General features: G+C 32.0%; 2 protein-coding genes across 2 annotated transcripts; one reads left to right on the plus strand and one right to left on the minus strand.

The window, feature by feature from the left end:
- The first annotated feature begins 7,034 nt into the window (after positions 1–7,034).
- Positions 7,035–8,343, plus strand: LOC123212332 (gibberellin 3-beta-dioxygenase 2-like). Its single transcript, XM_044631433.1, has 2 exons — positions 7,035–7,559; positions 7,651–8,343. Exons 1-2 carry the CDS (start codon positions 7,042–7,044, stop codon positions 8,285–8,287), a joined length of 1,155 nt encoding a protein of 384 aa, XP_044487368.1. The 5' UTR covers positions 7,035–7,041; the 3' UTR covers positions 8,288–8,343.
- A 5,330-nt stretch (positions 8,344–13,673) lies between these two features.
- Positions 13,674–15,500, minus strand: LOC123210908 (gibberellin 3-beta-dioxygenase 1-like). The gene is made up of 2 exons (XM_044629402.1): positions 14,804–15,500; positions 13,674–14,482 (listed from the first exon to the last, which is right to left on the minus strand). The coding sequence occupies exons 1-2, from the start codon at positions 15,292–15,294 to the stop codon at positions 13,849–13,851; spliced, it is 1,125 nt and encodes a 374-aa protein (XP_044485337.1). The 5' UTR covers positions 15,295–15,500; the 3' UTR covers positions 13,674–13,848.
- Between the last annotated feature and the right edge of the window lie 5,506 nt (positions 15,501–21,006).

Below are 21,006 nucleotides of genomic sequence, written 5' to 3' on the forward strand. Positions count from 1 at the left end.
TCGACTACGTTGTTTACCAATATTGCTAAGTGCATCATGTGTGTGACGTAAAATATATTATGAAGTTGATGTTTTTGATTTATTAGAGTATTTGGGTACTATAATATACTATGTTATGCTACGATTATGCATTTTATGTATATGTTAGGGCAAAAAAAAAAAAACGTAAGGGTTTTGCATATGTACTGTTCACATATTATTTAGGGTTGACTTATATTTTCGTGAGCATTTAGTTCTATGTATAAGTATTAGCTGTTTTTGTTTTGCTTGTGTATGAGTATTTTCGTTAGCGTTCAGTTATGTGTATGAGTATTAACTACCTTTGTTTGACTTGTGTATGAGTATTTTCGTTAGCGCATGATCAATTTTGTGAATCTATTAAGTTACTGGTTAGTGTACATACTGACATGATTATTCTTGCATAATATAGCATATATGCTTAATATTTCTTAATATAACATACTGCCATATTTCCTCATTGTTATGCCTTCATAATGTCATGTTTATGTTTCCTAATATAGTATACTGTTATGAATGCTCAAGTGAATACCCATTTTCCTACTGTTTAGAGTAATTTGGAATTAATGATATTCTTCTTTAATATTGCATACAAACTTAATATCTCTTAATATTGCATATTGCCACGTTTCTGTTTCCTCGGTGTTGTTGTGTCATTATGTAAGTTGCATCATTGTTACATAGGCTAGGAACTCGAAAGTGTAGTGTTACTAGCGCGAAAGAGAATGTTTCTTGAAACCTTAATTCTTTCTGGTGTAACAAGGCCTTGTCTTGTAATAGTGTTGCAAGTTGCAACAATAATTCAACAACAATGCAACAATGCATGAATGCTCAAATGAATGCCCATTTTCCTACTGTTTAGAGTAATTTTACATTAATGATATTTTTCTTTAATATTTCTTACATGCTTAATATTTCTTAATATAGCATACTATCATGTTTCCTAATTGTTATGTCTTCATATTGCCATGTTTCTGTTTCCTAGGTGTTGTTGTGTCATTGTGTAAGTTGCATCATTATTACATAAGCTAGGAACTCGAGAGTGCAATGCTACTGACGCGAAAGAGAAGATTTTTTTAAACTTTAATTCTCTCTATTGTAACAAAGCCTTGTCTTGTAACAATAATTCAACAACAATGTAACAATACATGAATGCTCAAGTGAATACCCTTTTCTCTACTGTAATGTTTCCTATTATAGCATACTATTATTGTTACATTGTTGTTCTCTTTAATGCAGATTAGTGTTACTATTTAAAATTAAATGTTATTATTTTAACTAATTCTGTGTGTTATAAGATGAGTTTTACAATGTTGTTCACTCTTAAATTTAAAGATTATGACATGCCATGTGAAATACAAAATGTTGATCCAGAGGTATATAGTTTAACTGTGTTCATCAAGGATATGAAACACTGAATTGCAAAGGAAAATAAAGAGGTGTAGCTTTATCCGGGTAAGCAGATGAAAGTAGAAGCTAGATTAGCTAATGGAAAAGGTATTTTCATCATCGACAATGATGAAGACATGATGTATGTGTTTGCAGAGTATTATAAAAGATGTGTTGAATTTATTCTAGTATAGAGCCAAATTTTTCCACTTTTACCACCCCCAAACATTCAACCTAATACCCAACCATTAAAACCTAACACATAAACATCAGATCCTACCTGTACACCACCACACCCAAAAAGTCAACCTAACATCCAACCATCAGAACCTAATACATAAACATCGGATCCTACCAACACACCATCACACCCAAAAGTCAACCCAACATCCAACCAACAAAACCTAGCTTACCCAATACCTTCACAGCACCTATAGCAATAAGTTTGTCTAAAGGTTCTCATGATGATGAAGTATTTATCCAACATGATGATGACTTACATTGGAGTGATGTATTGCATGAAGATGAGATTTTTAGTCGTGTTGAAGTTGAAATCAGATCTAAAACTGTTGAGGATGATAAGGAGACACTAGGACTTAATTACGAATCTGACATGGTGACGGGGAAAGTGATAAGGGAGAAGAGGATGTGCAAGCAGATTAACTAGACATATGAGAGGAAAGACTTTTAAGAAAGTGTAGATAGGAAGATTAATTTAGAGATTAGACATGTTTTCGAGAGTGTTGACCATTTCAGGTGTGAGCTCAAAGATTACACTATAAATCATAGGTTTGCTATAAGAAAGATATATAATGAGAAGAGAAGAATAAAAGTTGTATATAGATTTGAAGGCTACCCATTCCATCTTTATGCAGATATGATGGTAGATGGTCATTCCTACTAAATAAATCAGTACGAGCATATACATACTTGCCTTCGGGTTCACAATAACCCTGATGCAAGTGCATCATGGATAGTGTACAAACTCAACAGGTTTATAAGGTCATAATAAGGGAGTAGCATTAAGCCTCTAGCTACTCAATTAGACCAAGAGCATTTTTTAAAGATAAATCATAAAAAATTATATAAGGCTAAGAAAATAGCCAATGACTGACTATTTAGATATTGTCATGTTGTGTTGAAGACCAATATAGGATCAAAGGTTGTCCTAAAGGTAATTAGGGAAGAAATTCCCCCAACATCTCGTTTTTATCGGTTTTTCCTTAGTTTTGCTACTCAAAAGAAGGGTTTTTTAGAGAGATGTTGTCATTTTATAGTGCCATCTGAAAGGGCATTTTAAAGGAGTCTTGTTGTCTGCTGTGGCGATTGATGCGAATAATGGGATATTTCCATTAGTAATTTGTGTTTGTGAAGTAGAAAACAATGATAGTTGGAGTTATTTCCTAAGGATGTTGAAAGAATTCATAGGTGATGTCTTCCCTATCACTTTCATAAGTGATAGGCAAAAGAGAACAATACATGTTTTGCAAACTCAGTGGCCTAATGCGAAGAGTTGATTTTGTGCAAGACATATAAATGCAAATTTCTTTTAGGTTATTTCTCGATTATCAAATAAAGTGGATTTTCAGAAGGCATTAAATAAATTGAAAGTAGTCGATGAAATAGCTTACAAGTGGGTAATTGATAATAAGCCAGATCAATGGTCTAGATTTGGCTTTGACACTGATGCCAAATCTGACCATATCATAAATAATATTTCTGAAACATTTAATAGTTGGCTTAAAGAAGATCGAAAGTTGCCTATTCTCAGCTTGTTAGAGTTGTATCAAAGAAGAATAATGAACAGACTTCAAAATGGGTTGAAGGCAAGTACTGAATGGGTTACTACATTACCCTTACTAGTTGTTAAAAAGTTAAACAGAAATTTTGAGATAACACGAAATGTCTCTATCTTATATGCTGGTTTGAAAGGGTTCGAGATGATTAATATGAATGGTATTCCAAACAAAACGTATACCTTGAATTTGGATAAAAAAAGCTGTGATTGTGGGATATGACAACTGTCTAGGATTCTTTGCCAACATGCGGTCTGCTCAATATTACACATGAATTTCCCCACCTTTGATGAGTTTGTAGATAATAGCTTACAAATTTCAGCATCTATGAGAACATATACTGAAATTATTCATCCTATTCCAGATAAAAGAAGCTGACTAGATGATTGCATTGCATTTCCAAGTTTCCAGTACCTGTATTGCATTTCCAGGTTGCCAAGCAAACCAGTATTGACATTTGCATTACATTCAACTCTTTTCATTTCATTCCATCAAAACCCAAGGCATTTCCAAGAAAAAATCTAGAATTCAAGCCAAAATACTGCATTGTTTTTACGCCAGAGATGATAACAAATGAACTAGTTAAATTCTGCAGGGTGAACAGGTTGTTATTATCAATAGTAATTTGGAATAAATTAATTTGGTTATTTAATTTAGAGGGCATTTTGGTCCTTTCATTTGAAGGGTATTTTGATCATTTTATTGAAAAAGGGCAATATAACCTTTTGACTTGTAGGGCATTTCTGTCATTTTAATTATAAAGAGTAAAACAACTATTTTAATCATTCTTTGACGAAAAGTATAAAACTTAACCACTCATGGATGAGTTTTTGGGATTTCTATAGTTAAAAGGTGGAAACTTGAGAAAATAACAATCTTTGGGTGGAAAATAGTCCTTTGGCCTCCTTAAAATGAATATTTTTTGTGAAGATGATTCAATTTCTAGACCATCTATGTTGGATGGAACAAACTACCCATATTGGAAGACAATGATTAGAGATTTATTGAAACCGATTGATAAAAAGTTTGGGTATTTGTTGTTAACGGATAAAAACATCCTGAAATCGAGGAAGAATGATAATTAAACTAAAAACTATAGATCAATGGACTAAAGTTGAACTTGAGATGTCAAATTATAATTCAAAAACTATTCATGTTATATATAATATTTGTTTTAATTAATCAAATGAAAGTTATAACTAATTGTAAAATAATTAAAGATGCATGGGAAAACCTTAAAAAATAAAAGAACCAAGAGTGTGAAGAAGTCAAAAACTTAGAATGCTTATAACATATTTTGATAACAATGTTTGAATTAGAGTCTATTTTTCATTTACATGCAAAACGTTATGATACTCAAATGAATCTTATGCTCTATGTGAGATATATTTTAATGCTAAACTTGTATGCAAAGTCTTGGGCACCTAACGTGAGAGATTTTTACCTAAAGTTACATCAATTGAAGAATCCCAAAATATTGAAGAAATTGATTTAAATAAATTTACCAGCTCTCTTCAAACCTATGAACTCACTTTAAAATGATGGGATAAAAAGAAGCCAAGTATGAGTATTCCTTTAAACACTCGATCGAATCTTGCTTAATTGAAAATGTTGATTTTAAAAATTTCAATAATGAAAAGATTGTCATGTTAACTAGGAATTATGTCAAGCTTTTCAGAAAAATATGAGATTATCAAATGCTACCGATGGAGGGAAACAAAAATTTGGAAAAAAAATAAAAATTCTAATCAAATCTGGGGAATTAACAATAATATAAAGTTTGTTAAAGATACCGTGAAGAAAGGTAAAGGAATTCAATGTGGAGAGTGTGAGTGATATGGTCACATACAAGCAAAATGTGTTTACAATCTTAAAAAGTAAGGAAAAATGATGGATGTAACCCTAGTAATGGCGAGATTAGTGAAGATGCAAACGAATTTGATGAATCAAGGTTTGTGTAAAACTTTGCTGCATTTGTTGAAAACATGCCTGAGAAGATGGATGGAATAATAAAGGACGAATCTGATGACCTTAGTGATTAGGAAGATGAAGTCTACGATGAACAAATAAAAGCTTATGATAAAATGTATGATTTGTGGCTTATAATGGTTCAAAAAGTCAAAATGGTTGAATCCTTGAGTGGGAATTTAGAAAAAAGAAAAAGTTGAATTAATTGAGAATATTTCTTTGTTGATTGAAGATCTAGCTAACTAGAAATTGTTGTTTGATGCAATGGTTAAGGAGCTTAGTCATGCCAAAGCTACCATAAAAAATTGAATGCATGAAAACTTAAGTTAGATGAAGTGTTAAACAAAGGAAAATCTTATGCAGATAAAATGGGAGTTGACTTCACACCAGGCACATCAAATTATGCTGTGAACACATTTGTTAAGGTGAAAGAACTGATAAGTCTGATTCTATCCTTGTCTTGATCAATAATAATTTCCAGTATGTCAATTTTTTTTTTTTTTTGGGAAATAGGGCACATATTTAACCTAAATGCTTGAAACTGAAATTCTATGTAAAAAAAAATGCATCAATAAATTTAATGTTACACCCAATTAATTTAAGTAGTCATAATAATTTTAAGTTACTTTGGAAATCGGAAACTTGTGTTAATGCCTTAGTTTTTTTTTTTTTTTTAAATAAGAGATCTCGTTTGTATTTATTAGACGAATAAATCTAAAGCATAATAATTGAATTCACAATTACTATACTAAGTAAGTTAAAATTTCATAAATATGATAAAGATTCAAACTCAAATACTTATCTTAAAAATTTTAATACTTCACCAATTTTATTAACTTTTCGACTCTGCATCTAACTATCAAAATTAGCATGGCCGGTAATGAAACATCACTGGGAATGGTTAATGCCTTGGTTGCACGCACCTCATTTCGTGCTTATCAAAACTTCGTGTGGTGTTTTGATGTCTTCGCTCTAGACCTATGACTAAATCATTACTCGTTAATACTGAATCATGTGATATGACATATCATATCATGTTTTTTCGGTAAGCCCATGTATGAAACACATGCATGCCTTATGAACTTTGGAAAGGGACGAAGGTCAATCTATCTTATTTTAATATCTCCAATAAAAGTTATGTGTTCAACGATAAAGGGCAGTCGAAAAATTATGATTATAAGAATGACGAAGAAATCTTTTTAGATTATTCTGTAATTAGTGAAATTTATAGAATTCATATAATATTCAAATTTGTTAAATTATAAAATCTATAAAAGTTATGTTTTGTGAAAGAGATAAAATAAAAAATAAAATATTATTTAATCATTATCTACTAATCATTACGTTCAATTGTTATTTAATAATTATATACTAATCATTATATCTAACTATAGTTAGAGGGTTGAGTTCAAAATAATTAATTTGATTATATATCATATATCATAATAAAATAATATTGTAATATATATCACACTAAAATAATATATAATAGTATTACAAGATATAAAGTTAACCTTTAAATTTGCTATCATTTAGAAGAACATTTTTCCATAATTTTCAATATATTGGATGATGTTATTTATAATTTATTTTTTATATAATAAATTTGTGTATATTTATTTTAAATACATAAATAAATATATATTTAATATATATTATAAATTAATCCGATAAATAGTATAAAATATTAGAAACTCATCGAGATCACATTTTTTAATGCAGAAGCAGACTCTTTTACGCTTTATTTTTCAGTCTCCCACTGTTTTTCACCCCATCTCTAAATATATAATCTACAAACCTTCATGTCTCCTCATATCATTTTTCTCTACCCTAAACCTTTAATTCCATTTTGCCATCCGAGATTTTCATCATGCCTTCAAATCCTGAAATTTCGACTCCGCCTTCAAAACTCTCTGATGCTTTTCTTAGCCACCCCTTCCATCTCCACCATGAATTTTCTGACATGACCTCACTCAAAGAATTACCCGACTCCTATGATTGGACTGATCAGCCAAACGTGGTTCCCACTGCCACCGGCGGCGGGGACTCCGTCCTCTTCGAACCCCTGCCGGTTGTTGATTTCAATGATCCTGATGCCCTTCAACTTATTGGGCGTGCATGCAAAACTTGGGGGGCTTTTCAAGTCATAAATCATGGCATCCCCACTTCCATTCTTGACCAAACTGAGCTTACGACTAGAAAACTTTTCTCTTTACCAATTGAACAAAAGCTGAAAGCTTGTCGTTCACCTGATGCAATTTCGGGCTACGGATTGATAAGAAGCCATTCATTCTTCTCTAAGATTATGTGGTCTGAAGGGTTCACTGTCCTTGGATCACCGCTCCATCATTTTCGTCAACTTTGGCCTCAAGATTATGCTAAACATTGGTAAATTAATTAATCAGATACATTCATGACCATTAATGCTTGTGTTATCTTATACTTCTAAATAATAGCAGTTTTCTTTATGCTTACTCAGTGATGTCATAGAAGAATACAAGAAGGAGATGAAAATATTAGCACAAAAGCTAATGTGGCTAATGCTGGGTTCACTGGGCATAACCAAGGAAGACGTTGATTGGGCTGACTCGAATGGTTACATACTGGATGCTTCTTCAGTATTACAAATGAATCACTACCCTGCTTGTCCGGATCCGGACCGGGCCGTGGGTATGGCTGCTCATACCGACTCCGATTTCCTGACTATTGTCTATCAGGATAACACCAGTGGATTGCAGGTCCTAAAAGAGGGGACCGGATGGGTCCCTGTCCCGGTAATTCCGGATGGGCTTGTGGTGAATGTCGGGGATTTGCTTCACATATTATCAAACGGGTCGTACCCCAGTGTGCTCCACCGGGCTGTGGTGAACCGGTCCAAGGCTAGAATTTCCGTTGCATATTTTTATGGACCACCAGCCACAGGCCAAGTCTCACCCTTGCCCAAGCTAATTGGGCCGGGTCATCCGCCACTGTATCGTACCATTACTTGGGGTGAATTCCTTGGCGTCAAAGCTAAATATTTCAATCGAGCACTGTCATCAATAAGAGTTACAGAAACTCCTCCAATTGAATTTGTTGATGCAAACGACGACGATAATAGTATAGAAGTGGCTTAGTATATGTTTGAGATTCTTGTCTCTAAAAAAATATTAATTAAAATAATTAATAGTTTTTAAAATTGATTAAGTTTGAAGGTAATTATGAAATGATTCAGTTTATAAAAATAAAATAAAATTGAAAAGCTACCTTTTGTAGCTTTTGAAACAGACTAATTTATGAGTTGATTATTGATATAAACAAACAAATATACCCTTATAGAATATGTTTAATTTTTTTTTAATTACAACATAATGAAAAATATTTAACGAATTTTGTTTTTATGGGCCACCGGACTGGGCCCAAGTTTGCCATTGAACAACCTATCGACCCAAGTGATCCTCCTCGCTTCCAGCCTACTACCTGGAGTGAATTCCTGGGCGTCAAAGCTGAACATTTCAACGGTGCATTGTCTTCAATCAGAATTTGTACATCTCAAAATGAATTGGTTAATATAAATGATGAAAATAAATGTGCAGAAGCGGCTTAAGTTTCTGTTTCAATTATAAAGAAATATGTAATGTTAAGTTTTCCTTTTGAGAATTAAAATATGTGTCGAAATATTCTTTTATGACTTCGGTTTTTTACTTTCAGGATTTTATTTATAAACAAGGGTGTATTTGCCCGAGTAGATTTATGTGTTCATGCTGGACCAAATTCAACACAAAGAGTATTATGTATTGCGTTGAACCTGACTTTGTGATTCCTCTTAAGCTTTTAACACAACTAGACAATAAAATAACTAACCTACTGTTTTCATGTCTGGTTCTGGAATGCACAGTAGACGGGAACCCTCATTTGTTCTTGTTAGGAATATTCGATTTTTATGCACATCAATTTAATTAAATTTAATGTGCCTGTTGATTAGCTCGTACAGTGAGCCATTTCAATGATTGAAGATTTGATGATTCTATAATTGTTTACCTTGTTCTGCGTGCCTCTTTTGATTGGCATGCATGCATGTGCCATATGTGGAAAAGAGTGTCAATTAGAGATAACATTAATACAATATTGATATTTCCTGAGAGCCATACGTTGATTAATAATTAATATGTATGTTCTGAAAGCTAATAAACCAGGAAAATATTAAGCCATACATATATACATTACATACATAAGATGCTATTCCAGACTTTTCAGTTAAATGCAAAAATTATTTTATTATCACATTATTCACTTGTTTTATCTGTCAGATATACGAGAAGCTTGTAAATTAAGAGACTTGTGTTGTAAAATGCTATCCCAGTTGGAAGCCAAAATTTTTTTTTTTAAAATCTATGCAGTCATTCACAATTGGAAATGTAGCAAGTGTTAATTTATATACGGCTGCACTTCTTTGATTGGCTCTGGAATATCCTCCTCGCTTGTTTTGTCTGACAAATATATCAAAAACAATACAGATATTATATACTGTTCAATTGAATCTGAGAGTTTTTGTTTCCAAGGTTGACACATGACGGTGGTATATTATACATTATCTTTCAAGAAACATCTCTACTTTTTATTTGTTATTTTTTTTCTTTTTTCTATGCGGTCATATATATTATTATTGCAGGCATTATTGTAGCCTAAATTATTGCAGAATACATGAGCATATATCATTTCACTTCCAAAACGATTATGATTTTGATGTAAGACAGCTTTAAGGCCAGCTTAGGACAAATAATGAAATCCTTCATAATCATATAATAACTATCATGTTTTGGAAGATTTGAGTTAGACTGTCTAGATTACCTACACTTCTTCTTCCTTTTATCCGATTAAGAGTGAGTGATTAGGGCCGGTAATTATGACAGATTAATTTAATCCACGAAGATTGATTGAACGAGATTCATCATTCATATCGATTGATTGATAGAAGATTGATAGAAATTGGAGTGACTGATTTTCTTCTCCTATCGTGAGCTTTTAGTTATTATCAAATAAGGTTGGAGCGTTTTTTGGCATTTTGTCTCTTAATTTTCAACGAAATTTCTAAGATTTTCATCTCTATCTCTCAATTGTGGTTTCAAAGTATCACTCATAGATTTAAGGGTCCCCAGTTGGATTCTAAATATAATTATTATTGAGTCGGTTGATGTGCTTTACATCTACAAAAATTGGATGCATGCAAGGATGTTTCAGTTCAAATGGGGTAATCAAATGATTGTGATGGAGTAATATAATCGTTATATAAAGAAATATTTAGATATGGTGGCCACATAATCTGAGTGAAATTACACTCTGTAAATGAAAAGAAGTTATTCTATCTTTTTTCTTCTGTTCTGCAGAATCAACGACTTCATGAATTTAACAATTGGTGATGATGATAAAGAAGTCCACATCGGTCTCATATATCTTTTCCCCTTTGTCGGCGTCCTTCAATTATTTTATTTGGGCAGCAAAATGAGATTTGCAGTACAAAACAGCCAAGCAGCTAGACTTTTTGCTCATCTCCAACTGTTTCTACTTTCAATTCTTTCCTGTTTTCATGTATTTGATAGAGATTCCCCTTAGTAGATTGATTGATGCCTAAAATTACTAAAAATTTATATTAATGTGTTCATGAGGTGTCTCTATGTTTATAATTAATTAACTTGATGAATCATTCTGCATGCTAAATATTATCATATTAACATTGGTTCATGAAGGTCAATATGAACATAATTTAGTTATGAGCATTTGATTCACAAAGATAAAAGACAAATTTTAAATATGATGAAATATGGTAAGAACAAATATAAGTTCTTAGAGAAGAACATTTTGCCCAACAAATTACGTACGTTTTTTAGCCTATTTATCTTTTGTTATCAAAAGTAAAGAAAAACCAAATAGAATTTATTAAAGCTTTTCTAAGTAACGATACTACAAATTACTTTCAAATCTAGGGTCTATTATTTTACGATAAAATTATGTGTATATATTTTTAAGTACACAATTAGATATACAAATAATGTGTCATTGTATAATTGGTGATTTTAAATTAACAATAAAATATGACACATTATCTATATATTTAAAAATATATGTGTATACATAATATTACTCATTTTTTTATCATAGCTAAAAAATTCTTATGACACTATTATGTTGAGAATGTTGAATTATATAGGATTCGAAATCATAAACAAAAAAATAAAAATAACTACAAACAATTTTTGATCTTGGATCTAAGTCTCCCGGGTGGAAGCTAAGTGTTGTTTCAGAAGGGGTATGGGGAGCACAATTAATCACAATAATTAACCTAAAAAGTTCCATCCATATTCTAATAATATATACATAAACCTAGGGTTGAATTATTGTCAGGCTTTTCTTTTATCTGCGAAAAGTAAGCTTAATATAAAGTGATTGAATTGATATGTATATTTTTGTCAAGCTGGTGATGATGAGAGGGCGAATCCAGAGTAAATTTAGGTTCATAAAAGTAATTAACTATTTGCCAAGACATTGACCTTTGCAAGAAATTCAGTATAATAAGACAAATATGTGAGGGGTTACTTTGTAAAACTGTGAATGGTATCTTTGAAAACGAAAGGGCAACAGCATGATTTGATAATCTGAATAGACTTAGTAATTATTTAAATTGAAAGCAGGATCAGACACCAAAAAAGATTCCCATATTCTAAAATTTAATTACTTTCGCTTTTATTAAGTTGGGATTTTGGTGTCAAAGTGATTGTGATTTGCGAAAGTTGAAGCTGCTGATTTGCTGAAATCATTACCGTAAGGCCAAAGGACTATATCCCGCCCAAGGTATGCGGATTTCTTAAATCTCTTCTCATTAACTTTAAAAATATTATTTATCTATTTATAATCATTTAAATCAATTAATTTTAAAAGTAAAGTCGTTATTTTATATTTAATATTAAAAATAAACTTAAATATAATTTTATTTTACTCCTTAAAAATTTAAAAACTAACTTTTCTTCTCTAAACTTAAATAGGGTTTAGTTTCAAAATCCAATTACCTTCTCCGACGTCATCATCGGCTGTTTCTCCCTCCTGACAACTCCCCATCCTCCGACGTGCTACCTCACCTCTACCCCAACCCCTCCGACGTCCCAAAGTGTCGTATGGGAAGACAATCTTCTTTCCAGACGAACTCATCTTCCCAGACATAAAAAATGAGATCGATCGACCTCATCTTTATAGTTTGAAAAGACAATTTCTTTTCCCAGACGATGATTTTGGATGCCAGAAGAGTTGGGGTGGAGGTGAGGCAGCTCGTCAGAGGATGGGGAGTCGTCGGGAGGGAGAGACGACTAACGATAGCACTAAAAAAGGTGATCAGATTTTGAAACTAAACCTTGGGGGGGAAATGTGATTTTTTCAAACTTGGCTTGGGGAAAAAAATATTAGTTTTTAAACTTTTAGAGGGGAAAATGAGATAAAATTTTTAGGGGTTAGAGTTCAGTTAATTTTAATCGATTATAAGTGAGTAAATGATATTTTTAAAATTAATGAGAAAAACTTTAAAAAATCAGCATACTTTGGGTGGGACATAGTCCTTTGGCCTTATCATAAATTCAAACCGATGGTATTGCATTTCATGTAAAACATCTTATTCAGTAAATCATCTCCAAGCAAGTTGTTGTTTGATTTAACTCCAAAAATTGATTGCGATATTTCCCACGAACGAACCACCTTTATTAATTAAAATTAAGCCACAATTACAAGATTTTTATATAAACTCTAAATAATGACTAAAATAAATTAATGAAGTACAATCCATACTTCTTCAGAAAGTCAACCTCAATTATATACACCACAAGATATTTGGATGTATCCCGATGTGGCTATGCATGGTATTTTTTATACAAACGGTGATATTGTAATTAAATCTAAAATAATTTTCCTTTTTGATTAGGGTGTATGTGGTTGAGCAATAGAAGTTAATGGGCTGTGAAATTCAGAAAGAAAAGGAAGAGTTTTGAAATGGATTCCTTCGATGCAACGTATAGCCAATAACATTGAAAATGAAGAAAGAAACAAATGAAAAACGGTAAAAACTGCCTTATCCCCTTGATAAGGTAGGGCAGTGAGAATGGCAAAGCAATGTGGTGGTTCACGTGGTTACAGAGGCAATATCATCTTCATTTTTCAGAACAATGTCTCCAAAGTTATAATAATACAAAACCCTTTGATAGACAATCTTTGGAGACTAAAAAAAGGTGACTAATCTTTATTGCCTCGTATTATTTGTTAAAGTCGTCATCGTTATTGTATTGTAGAAATTAGAAAGAAACCATCGGCAACATTAAAAACCTCATCATATTCAATGCCTTGTCTAATGAATTTAACAAGGTTTTCTTTGTCATGCTCTTGTTCCTTCATATCCGGGGCGGAAGGATTGGTGTTTTTGTGTCATTATTATTAAGTTAACATTCAAATGGTTGTTCTTCCTCTATCTCTTTCAACACAAAGACAAAAGATACAATCATTTGTCTGCATTATATGTTCCCATCAGGATTTATCATAATTTATTATATCCACTCGCCTTTTTTCATGGGATCTAAACAAGATTTTTTTTTTCTTTGAGTCCCCATGACATGGCAAACCAATCAAATTATTGAAAAGACAATCAAAGAATTTCACTATCTAGCTAGCCCACTTCTACGTTATCATTATGATCATTTACATTAGCCAACCCGTGTAGAGGACTGCAAATTCTTACTGAAGATAATGCTTGGTTAAAATATTTTGCTTTTGTGCCAAGGTACTCACTCCATGTAATTGCCCTGTAGAGAGGGGGTTGACTTGGGCTTACTAACTTTCGCAGTGGTGAGATTTGGACATTGGCGGGTGGCCCATATAGACATGCAATGGATATCCTATTCTTTGTTCGGTTCACCATAGCCCGGTGGAGAACACTCCGATATATCCCGTTTGATAATATGTGAAGTAGGTCTCCAACATTAATCACGAGCCCGCCTGAGATGGGCGGGACGGTGACCCACCCGACACCCTCTTTCATTACCTGCAATCCACTGATGCTGTTTTGATAGAGGATAGTGAGAATGGTGGAATCAGTATGGGCAGCAAGACCCATGGCCTTGTCCGGATCCGGGCAAGCCGGGTAATAATTCAATTGGGAAACAGGAAAAGCATCTGCAAAATCACCCTTGGGCCCAGCCCATTGAACGTCCTCTTTGCTAATGCCCAATGAACCCAGTATTAACCACATCAATTTTGCCGCTAGCTTTTTCATCTCTTTCTCATATCCCTCCATTACATCACTGATCAAGAAAACAAAACGAAAGAACTGAGAGAAATGAAAACACTGTATGAAATAGTGAAGATGCTATTATTATGGATATAAAACAAAGTAAACGGGAAGACACTGGATTTTTTTTCTTGAGACTCTCTCCAAATCCCCATAGCGGGTCCATTGCTTTCATTTTAATCTTTGCTAATTGCATTAGGGAAAGCAAATGGATTTTCATTTTTGAGTATTTTGATATACAGTTAAACTGCCTTTATCAATTCATTACCAAATTAAATGCAAAGGAAAAAAAATATTGAAATTTAGTTTACACGTTGTGGATTAATATTATTACCAGTGTTTGGTATAATCCTGGGGCCAAAGTTGGCGAAAATGATGGAGAGGTGATCCAAAGACAGTGAAGCCTTCATACCACATGAGCTTTGAGAAGAATGGGGAAATTCTCGCTAAGCCGTAGCCAGAAACGGCGTCGGGTGATCGAGAAGCTTTGAGTTTTTGTTGGAGAGGTAAAGAGAAAAGAGTTTTAGCAGTAGACTCAGTTTGTTGAAGAATGGAAGTGGGGATTCCGTGATTAATGACTTGGAAAACACCCCAACTTTTGCATGCATGGCCGATGAGTTGAAGAGCATTAGGTTCATTGAGATCAATTACAGGGACGGATTCAGAGACTAAAGAGGAATCAACAACAGGAGTAGATGGGTAGTCGTCGAACTGATGATTCCATTTGTAGGAGTCAGGCAATTCCTGAAGAGAGGTAAAGTCCGGGAGATTGCGATGAAGGTCCACCGGGTGAGCTCGATAAGCATCAGAGATTCTTGAAGGCATAATGAAAGTACTTTTCAGTAGAAAACAAGGAATCTATCAAAGCCAGAGAGACAGAGAGAGAGAAAAGGAAAGAAAGGAATTGAGTTTTTGTGTTGGATTTTAGAGGTTTAAGGGCTAAATTGAAAGGAAATTAAAGTGGTGGTGAGAGCCTGGAGTTGTTGTTACATTACTAACGTAGGATCCATGACAAAATAGAAAAGCAAAATGAGATTAGATGAAAGACATAGTTTGTAGACTATATATATAGAGAGGCGTGAGGAGAGAGAATATGATAGGTAACAAATTTTTACCAACATTTAAAAAATCTAATCTTCAACTTTTATCTTGCTTACAATCATCTATGTCATAAATAAATAGTAATTAAAAGCAGAAAAGTATTCTTATATTAAAGGAATGTTTTGTTAAATTCGAAACCAATAAATATTCCAAATAACCTCTCACATTCATCTAAATTATATATATATTTATATATTTTTAAGATTCAATCAATGTTAATGTCTTTGGTTTATTAAAATACCAAGTCCTCTTTTGCGAATATCTAAATATAAATAATTAATAGAAGAAAAAAAATTAAATAAACTCCGATATTTAAAAAGTATTTATGAATTTTCTAAAGAAGGGGAACAGCCATATCCGGAAATTTTAATGTTACTTACCATTTTGATATTTTTTACTTGTGTATTCATACTGAAAATGGTAATTTTTTTATACTATTTAAAAGTTTCAAAATCAATTTTTTGTGTGGCCATATATTTATATTATAAAAAGAAATAATGTTTATAAACTTTATATTTTATAATCCTCTAAAATGCATCTAAAAGTATGACAACTCAAATAAAATAAGAGAGAATTTAGGAGCATTGGACACAACTGCATTTCGCTATATACGAGAAAACAGAGAATATGGAGATTATATTCAATGAACAAGTATATAATATATGATGTGTATATTATATTTCAGTCTTAAGAAATTACTGTTAGTGTTGTTGTGGTTGTTGTTGGTATTAGCTGAAGTTTGGGTAGGATTTGGGCATTGAGTGGCACATAAAGAAAGTTTGAATAATAAAAAAAAGTTGAAAATAATTAAAAAGTAATTAAAAAAATGAGTGACACAGAAAAGAGTACAAGGAAATAGAGGGTCCGGGGGGTCTGAAGGGGAGAAGATGATGGAGATGATCGTGACAGAGTGGGTGAGACCAAGGAGAGAGTGGGGAGTTTTATTTGTGTTGAGTGGTGTTGGGAGAAGTGTGGATGGAAGGAGACAAGAAAAGAAAGGAGAGTAAGTGTTTGTATTGGCCAATATTAAAAACAAAGAAAAGGAAAGGACCATTTTGTCCTCCAATTGATCGAAGAGCTTAAGAAACCAGGAGTTAAATCCAGACTCAATTTGCAGCTCGGCTTCATACACCCTAGGCGTTTTCAAAAACTAGAAAATACCCCCCTCAACTACAGTTGGATTTACGCCAAACTGAGCCCGAGTATAGTAAAGTTTATTTTTGGCTCGTTTTCAAGGGGTTTAATTCAAACTCGCTAAGCTTGAAAAATAACTAATTTATGTTTGGCTTGTTTCATGAATAAAGAGTTCGTATTTAACTCACAAAAGGTTCAGGTTTATGTAGAAGAGTCAAACTTGGCTTAGGTTTATTAAGCTTGTTCGTTTGAATTTGGTTTTCACGTGACTTATGTAACGTCGTTTCTTAATATATTTTAGCTGAGCTTCGGGCTCGTAATCGATTTTCAAATATATTTTAGTTTGGATTTGAATTCAAATTGATATATGTTAAGTTTGAATTCAGATTCATTCTAGCAAAACTCATATCAAACCAAAAAAAAACTTGTTTCAAATCCAACCCTATCTTCAATTAACCAATGTTGATTAAATTTCAAATCTCTAAAACAAGAGTAATACTATGTATATCTACTTTTGAGTATATAAAAATGATACATATATAATAAATTATTATAGGATTGAATATTATTTTATTATTAATTTAAAATTATTCATTTATATAATAACATATTATATATTTATCCATCCGTATATTCCAAAGTTGGTGAATATAGTTATATTACTAAAACAATATATTGAAAAATAATAGTATATTTTACCCTTATACAATTTGACGTTTGTTAGAACGACGAGAATCTATCCCAGTATATTCAAAACTATAGGATATAGATAGTTAAACCAAAATCTAAAGGGGTTAAATGGAAATATCTCGAAAAGAAAAGCATCTCAAGCAGAAAGCCAAAGAAAAGGTGGAGTTGGTTGGGTTTTGGGTTCCATGAGTGGGTAGGGACCCTTCTCTCTCCATGTGCTTTTGTCTTTGTCCCCAAGTAGAAAAACATCTATTATCAACCATCCTCATATTCCTCACCCTAATCCCTCTTCACTATAGGACAATGCCCACCTTCACTACCCTTACCACTGTATTCGCCTCCTACTCTTTGCCCTTTCGATACTGGTGAAATTTTTAATCTATAGTGCCACTTTGAATCCTGGTCTCACTGTATATATAATTATTCAACAAATAAATTATATAAATTTATTTATATAATTCAATGTAATAATATTTTATTGAATAATTTTAATATTAAAAAAAATAAACAATTAATCACCTAATTATAAGTTATTATCTCATTATACAAATTAATTAATAAAATTTATTTATATATATAATTTTATTTTTGTCTAAATTATACTTTCATACATAATCCCTTTGTTCAAGTCTGGGCTCATTTGTGATACCAAAAAGTTACAACATTAGATATCATGTCTTTCAAACAATTCCTGATCAAATTTGATTTTTTTTTTTTTTTTAAAGCTGTAATTTTCAACATCACTCAAGTCATTGGAACATGGTATCTGTCGACAAAAAATATTTTGCTGAAAGGGTAATAAATTTAAACTGTAATATAAAGGTATTCTTGTCCGTGGAACAAAAACAAAAGTAGAAATAGTGTTCCTGGTCATTTCCATGAAAGGTTTTAAATTTCCCTTTGGTATTTTGTGGTAAGATCAGTGTGTTATTTTAATTATATTTATTTGTCCACATGACCCAAGTGGCCCTCTCCCGAAAATCATCCATAACTCTTTTAACACACTACATAATTTCATTGGTGTCCCCAAAGCCATTTTATGATGCTTCTCTTTTCATTCTGTGATTTTAAATTCCAACAATGCCCCTTACGCTATCTTCATTATTTGGAGACCATAAATCGACACAAAAACAAAGCTCAATTTTTCTCTTGTAAATTATTTTTGTGGTAGCTATGAACACACAACATACAAGAAACAAGATTATAGATGTCATATTAACCGTCATATCATGATGGTGTACTTATTCTCATAACATGACCATCCAATTAGTGTATATATCCATCCATCGGACATTCGTTTGTGAGCATCCATGCACCCACATAACATAAACTTGTAGAGTTTTGCTGCCATGCACGTGCAGTTCACGTTGAGGTTGGCCCCGCCCGTTACATAAATAAAGCCTCCAAAACAAGAAATGATTTTTATGGTGAAAATAAATTGATTGGATGTTTTACTTAATATCTTCTAATATGTAAGCACATCCATAAATAATATAATCCCGTCAAATTATAAAATATAGGAAAGAAACTTATAGAATCGTTTTTTTTTTTAAATAACATAGACTTTGAGCTAAAGCTAGGTTATATTTGAAAAGTATCTTTCAAATTCATCATCCAATTCTATAATTATGAATCGGAATATACCTAAGTTTAAATGGTTGATTCATCATTAAGAATTAAATAGTATTTATTTTTTAAGGTTTTGTTTAGTTTCAGTAATTTTTTATTATTAAAAATAAAAATTAGATATAATTATTATTATATTTAATAAAATTGGATAAAAATAATAAGAATAAGTCAGAATAATCCAACCTAATTTCGTTGCGGACGAAAGAGAACAAATATTTGAGTGAAATTCACAAGATTGATTTGTGGTTTTATGTGTCGAGTGTGCATTGGTTACGGAAATGTATGGCTCAGTTTTCAAATTCTGCTGGATAATGTTGAATTTGGTGATCATGGATCGTGACTTCTTATATTTATTATTTGAATATCAAATATCACAATATAAATTAAGTTTCCCTTAGAAAAAATATATATATGTGACAGAGACACATGAAGAAAAAGAAAATTGTACTAATGAACAGAAGTTCAATTTACAATGTTTTTATTTGATATTGGACCCTGACCTTTTCCTGACTGTTTTCGTATTGTTATACCAGCGACCAGCATAATGGTTTGTTTTGTTCCTCTACAAACAAAATGACTCCTTTTAGTACATAGATATCTAAAACCTGTAGCCGCTCAAAATTAACTGCATATATGCAGTTCAAAAATTTACGAGTTAGAAACCTGAAATTTCCATCAAACCTTACAATTTTTAAGAGTTGATAGTTCAGTTAACCTTTTTTTTGTGATGCATAATTGAAGAGAACAAACCCTAGAATCAAATGCAGCCAACCAGTTTACACAAATTTGGAAATACCCACCTCCGTTAAATTATCTACGCTTAGATTTAAATTCTAAAAAAAGCATTTTCGATAATGGAAAGATTGTTTGAACGTTGTTAGATGGCGTCGTTTTCGTCTTGAAGCAGCACATGTTAGCCTTTTCCTTTGTTGGCTCCATGGATGTTGACATTTATCATTCTTTCTTCAACTTAATTTTTCTCTATTAACTTTTGAAGAATATAATATTTATTGAGTATATAGTAGAGTAGAGTAAGACAAAACAATCCACTTGGAATGCAAAATGAAGTTCGAAATTAAATATTCGACAACTTGAAAAGCAGATGCTAAAAGAAACTTACTATGAAGTTGAAGATTTGGTTGTTTTACCCTTGAGGTAAGAAACCAAGCATATGTCTTCTAGCTTTTCTCTGTTAGAAAATGACTAGACGAAAAGAAGTGGAGCCCAATTGAATTGCTCTGGTAAAACTTTGTACTAAAGTTGTCATCTCTTCCCAAGATGGTTCCCATCCAGTCCCCAGATCTAGTCGTAAAAGACACTATATCGTTTCCCTACCATGAACTCCAATTCAAAACTGCATCAGTTTGAAAGCAGAAGCAATTTCCAAAAGTGGCGCAACATGATAATGTTTTTTTTAGCCATAAAGCACCCTATGAATACAACAAATAAAAGGTCCTAGATATTTATACAACGAGATATAAAGCAATTTTATCAACAATGAATCCAAACAACAAAAGGGACCTGAAAATGTTTTCGTGTTTCTTGCCTTGTCTATGCGATGATTAATTTAACCACATCACTAACACATTGGACTTGCGTTTTTGTTGCCTAGTTCTCTAGACTTTGATTGTATTTCTTGTATGAAAATATTGTAATATTGTCCCAAGGAGATTCTTAGCATAAGAGATTAAGAGTTTATATATTTTTTATAATATTTTCAAATTAAAATTTTAATTTATCTAGTATAATAATTATGAGGGCAGTCATTTGACCTAAAATTTTATTTATTTATATATATATTATACAATCAAACTTTTTCATAAAAAAATATACAAAAATTATACTAAAGAAATATCTAATTATAATATATGTGAAAAACTGATTATGCAAATAATACATAACGACTAAACACCTTATTTATATGTAAAATTACCTAAAATATAAAAAGCAGTTTTTTTATAAAATAATAATAACAATCCATTA

This window comes from Mangifera indica, chromosome 3 (assembly GCF_011075055.1).
Source record: "Mangifera indica cultivar Alphonso chromosome 3, CATAS_Mindica_2.1, whole genome shotgun sequence".
Taxonomy (NCBI): Eukaryota; Viridiplantae; Streptophyta; class Magnoliopsida; order Sapindales; family Anacardiaceae; genus Mangifera; species Mangifera indica.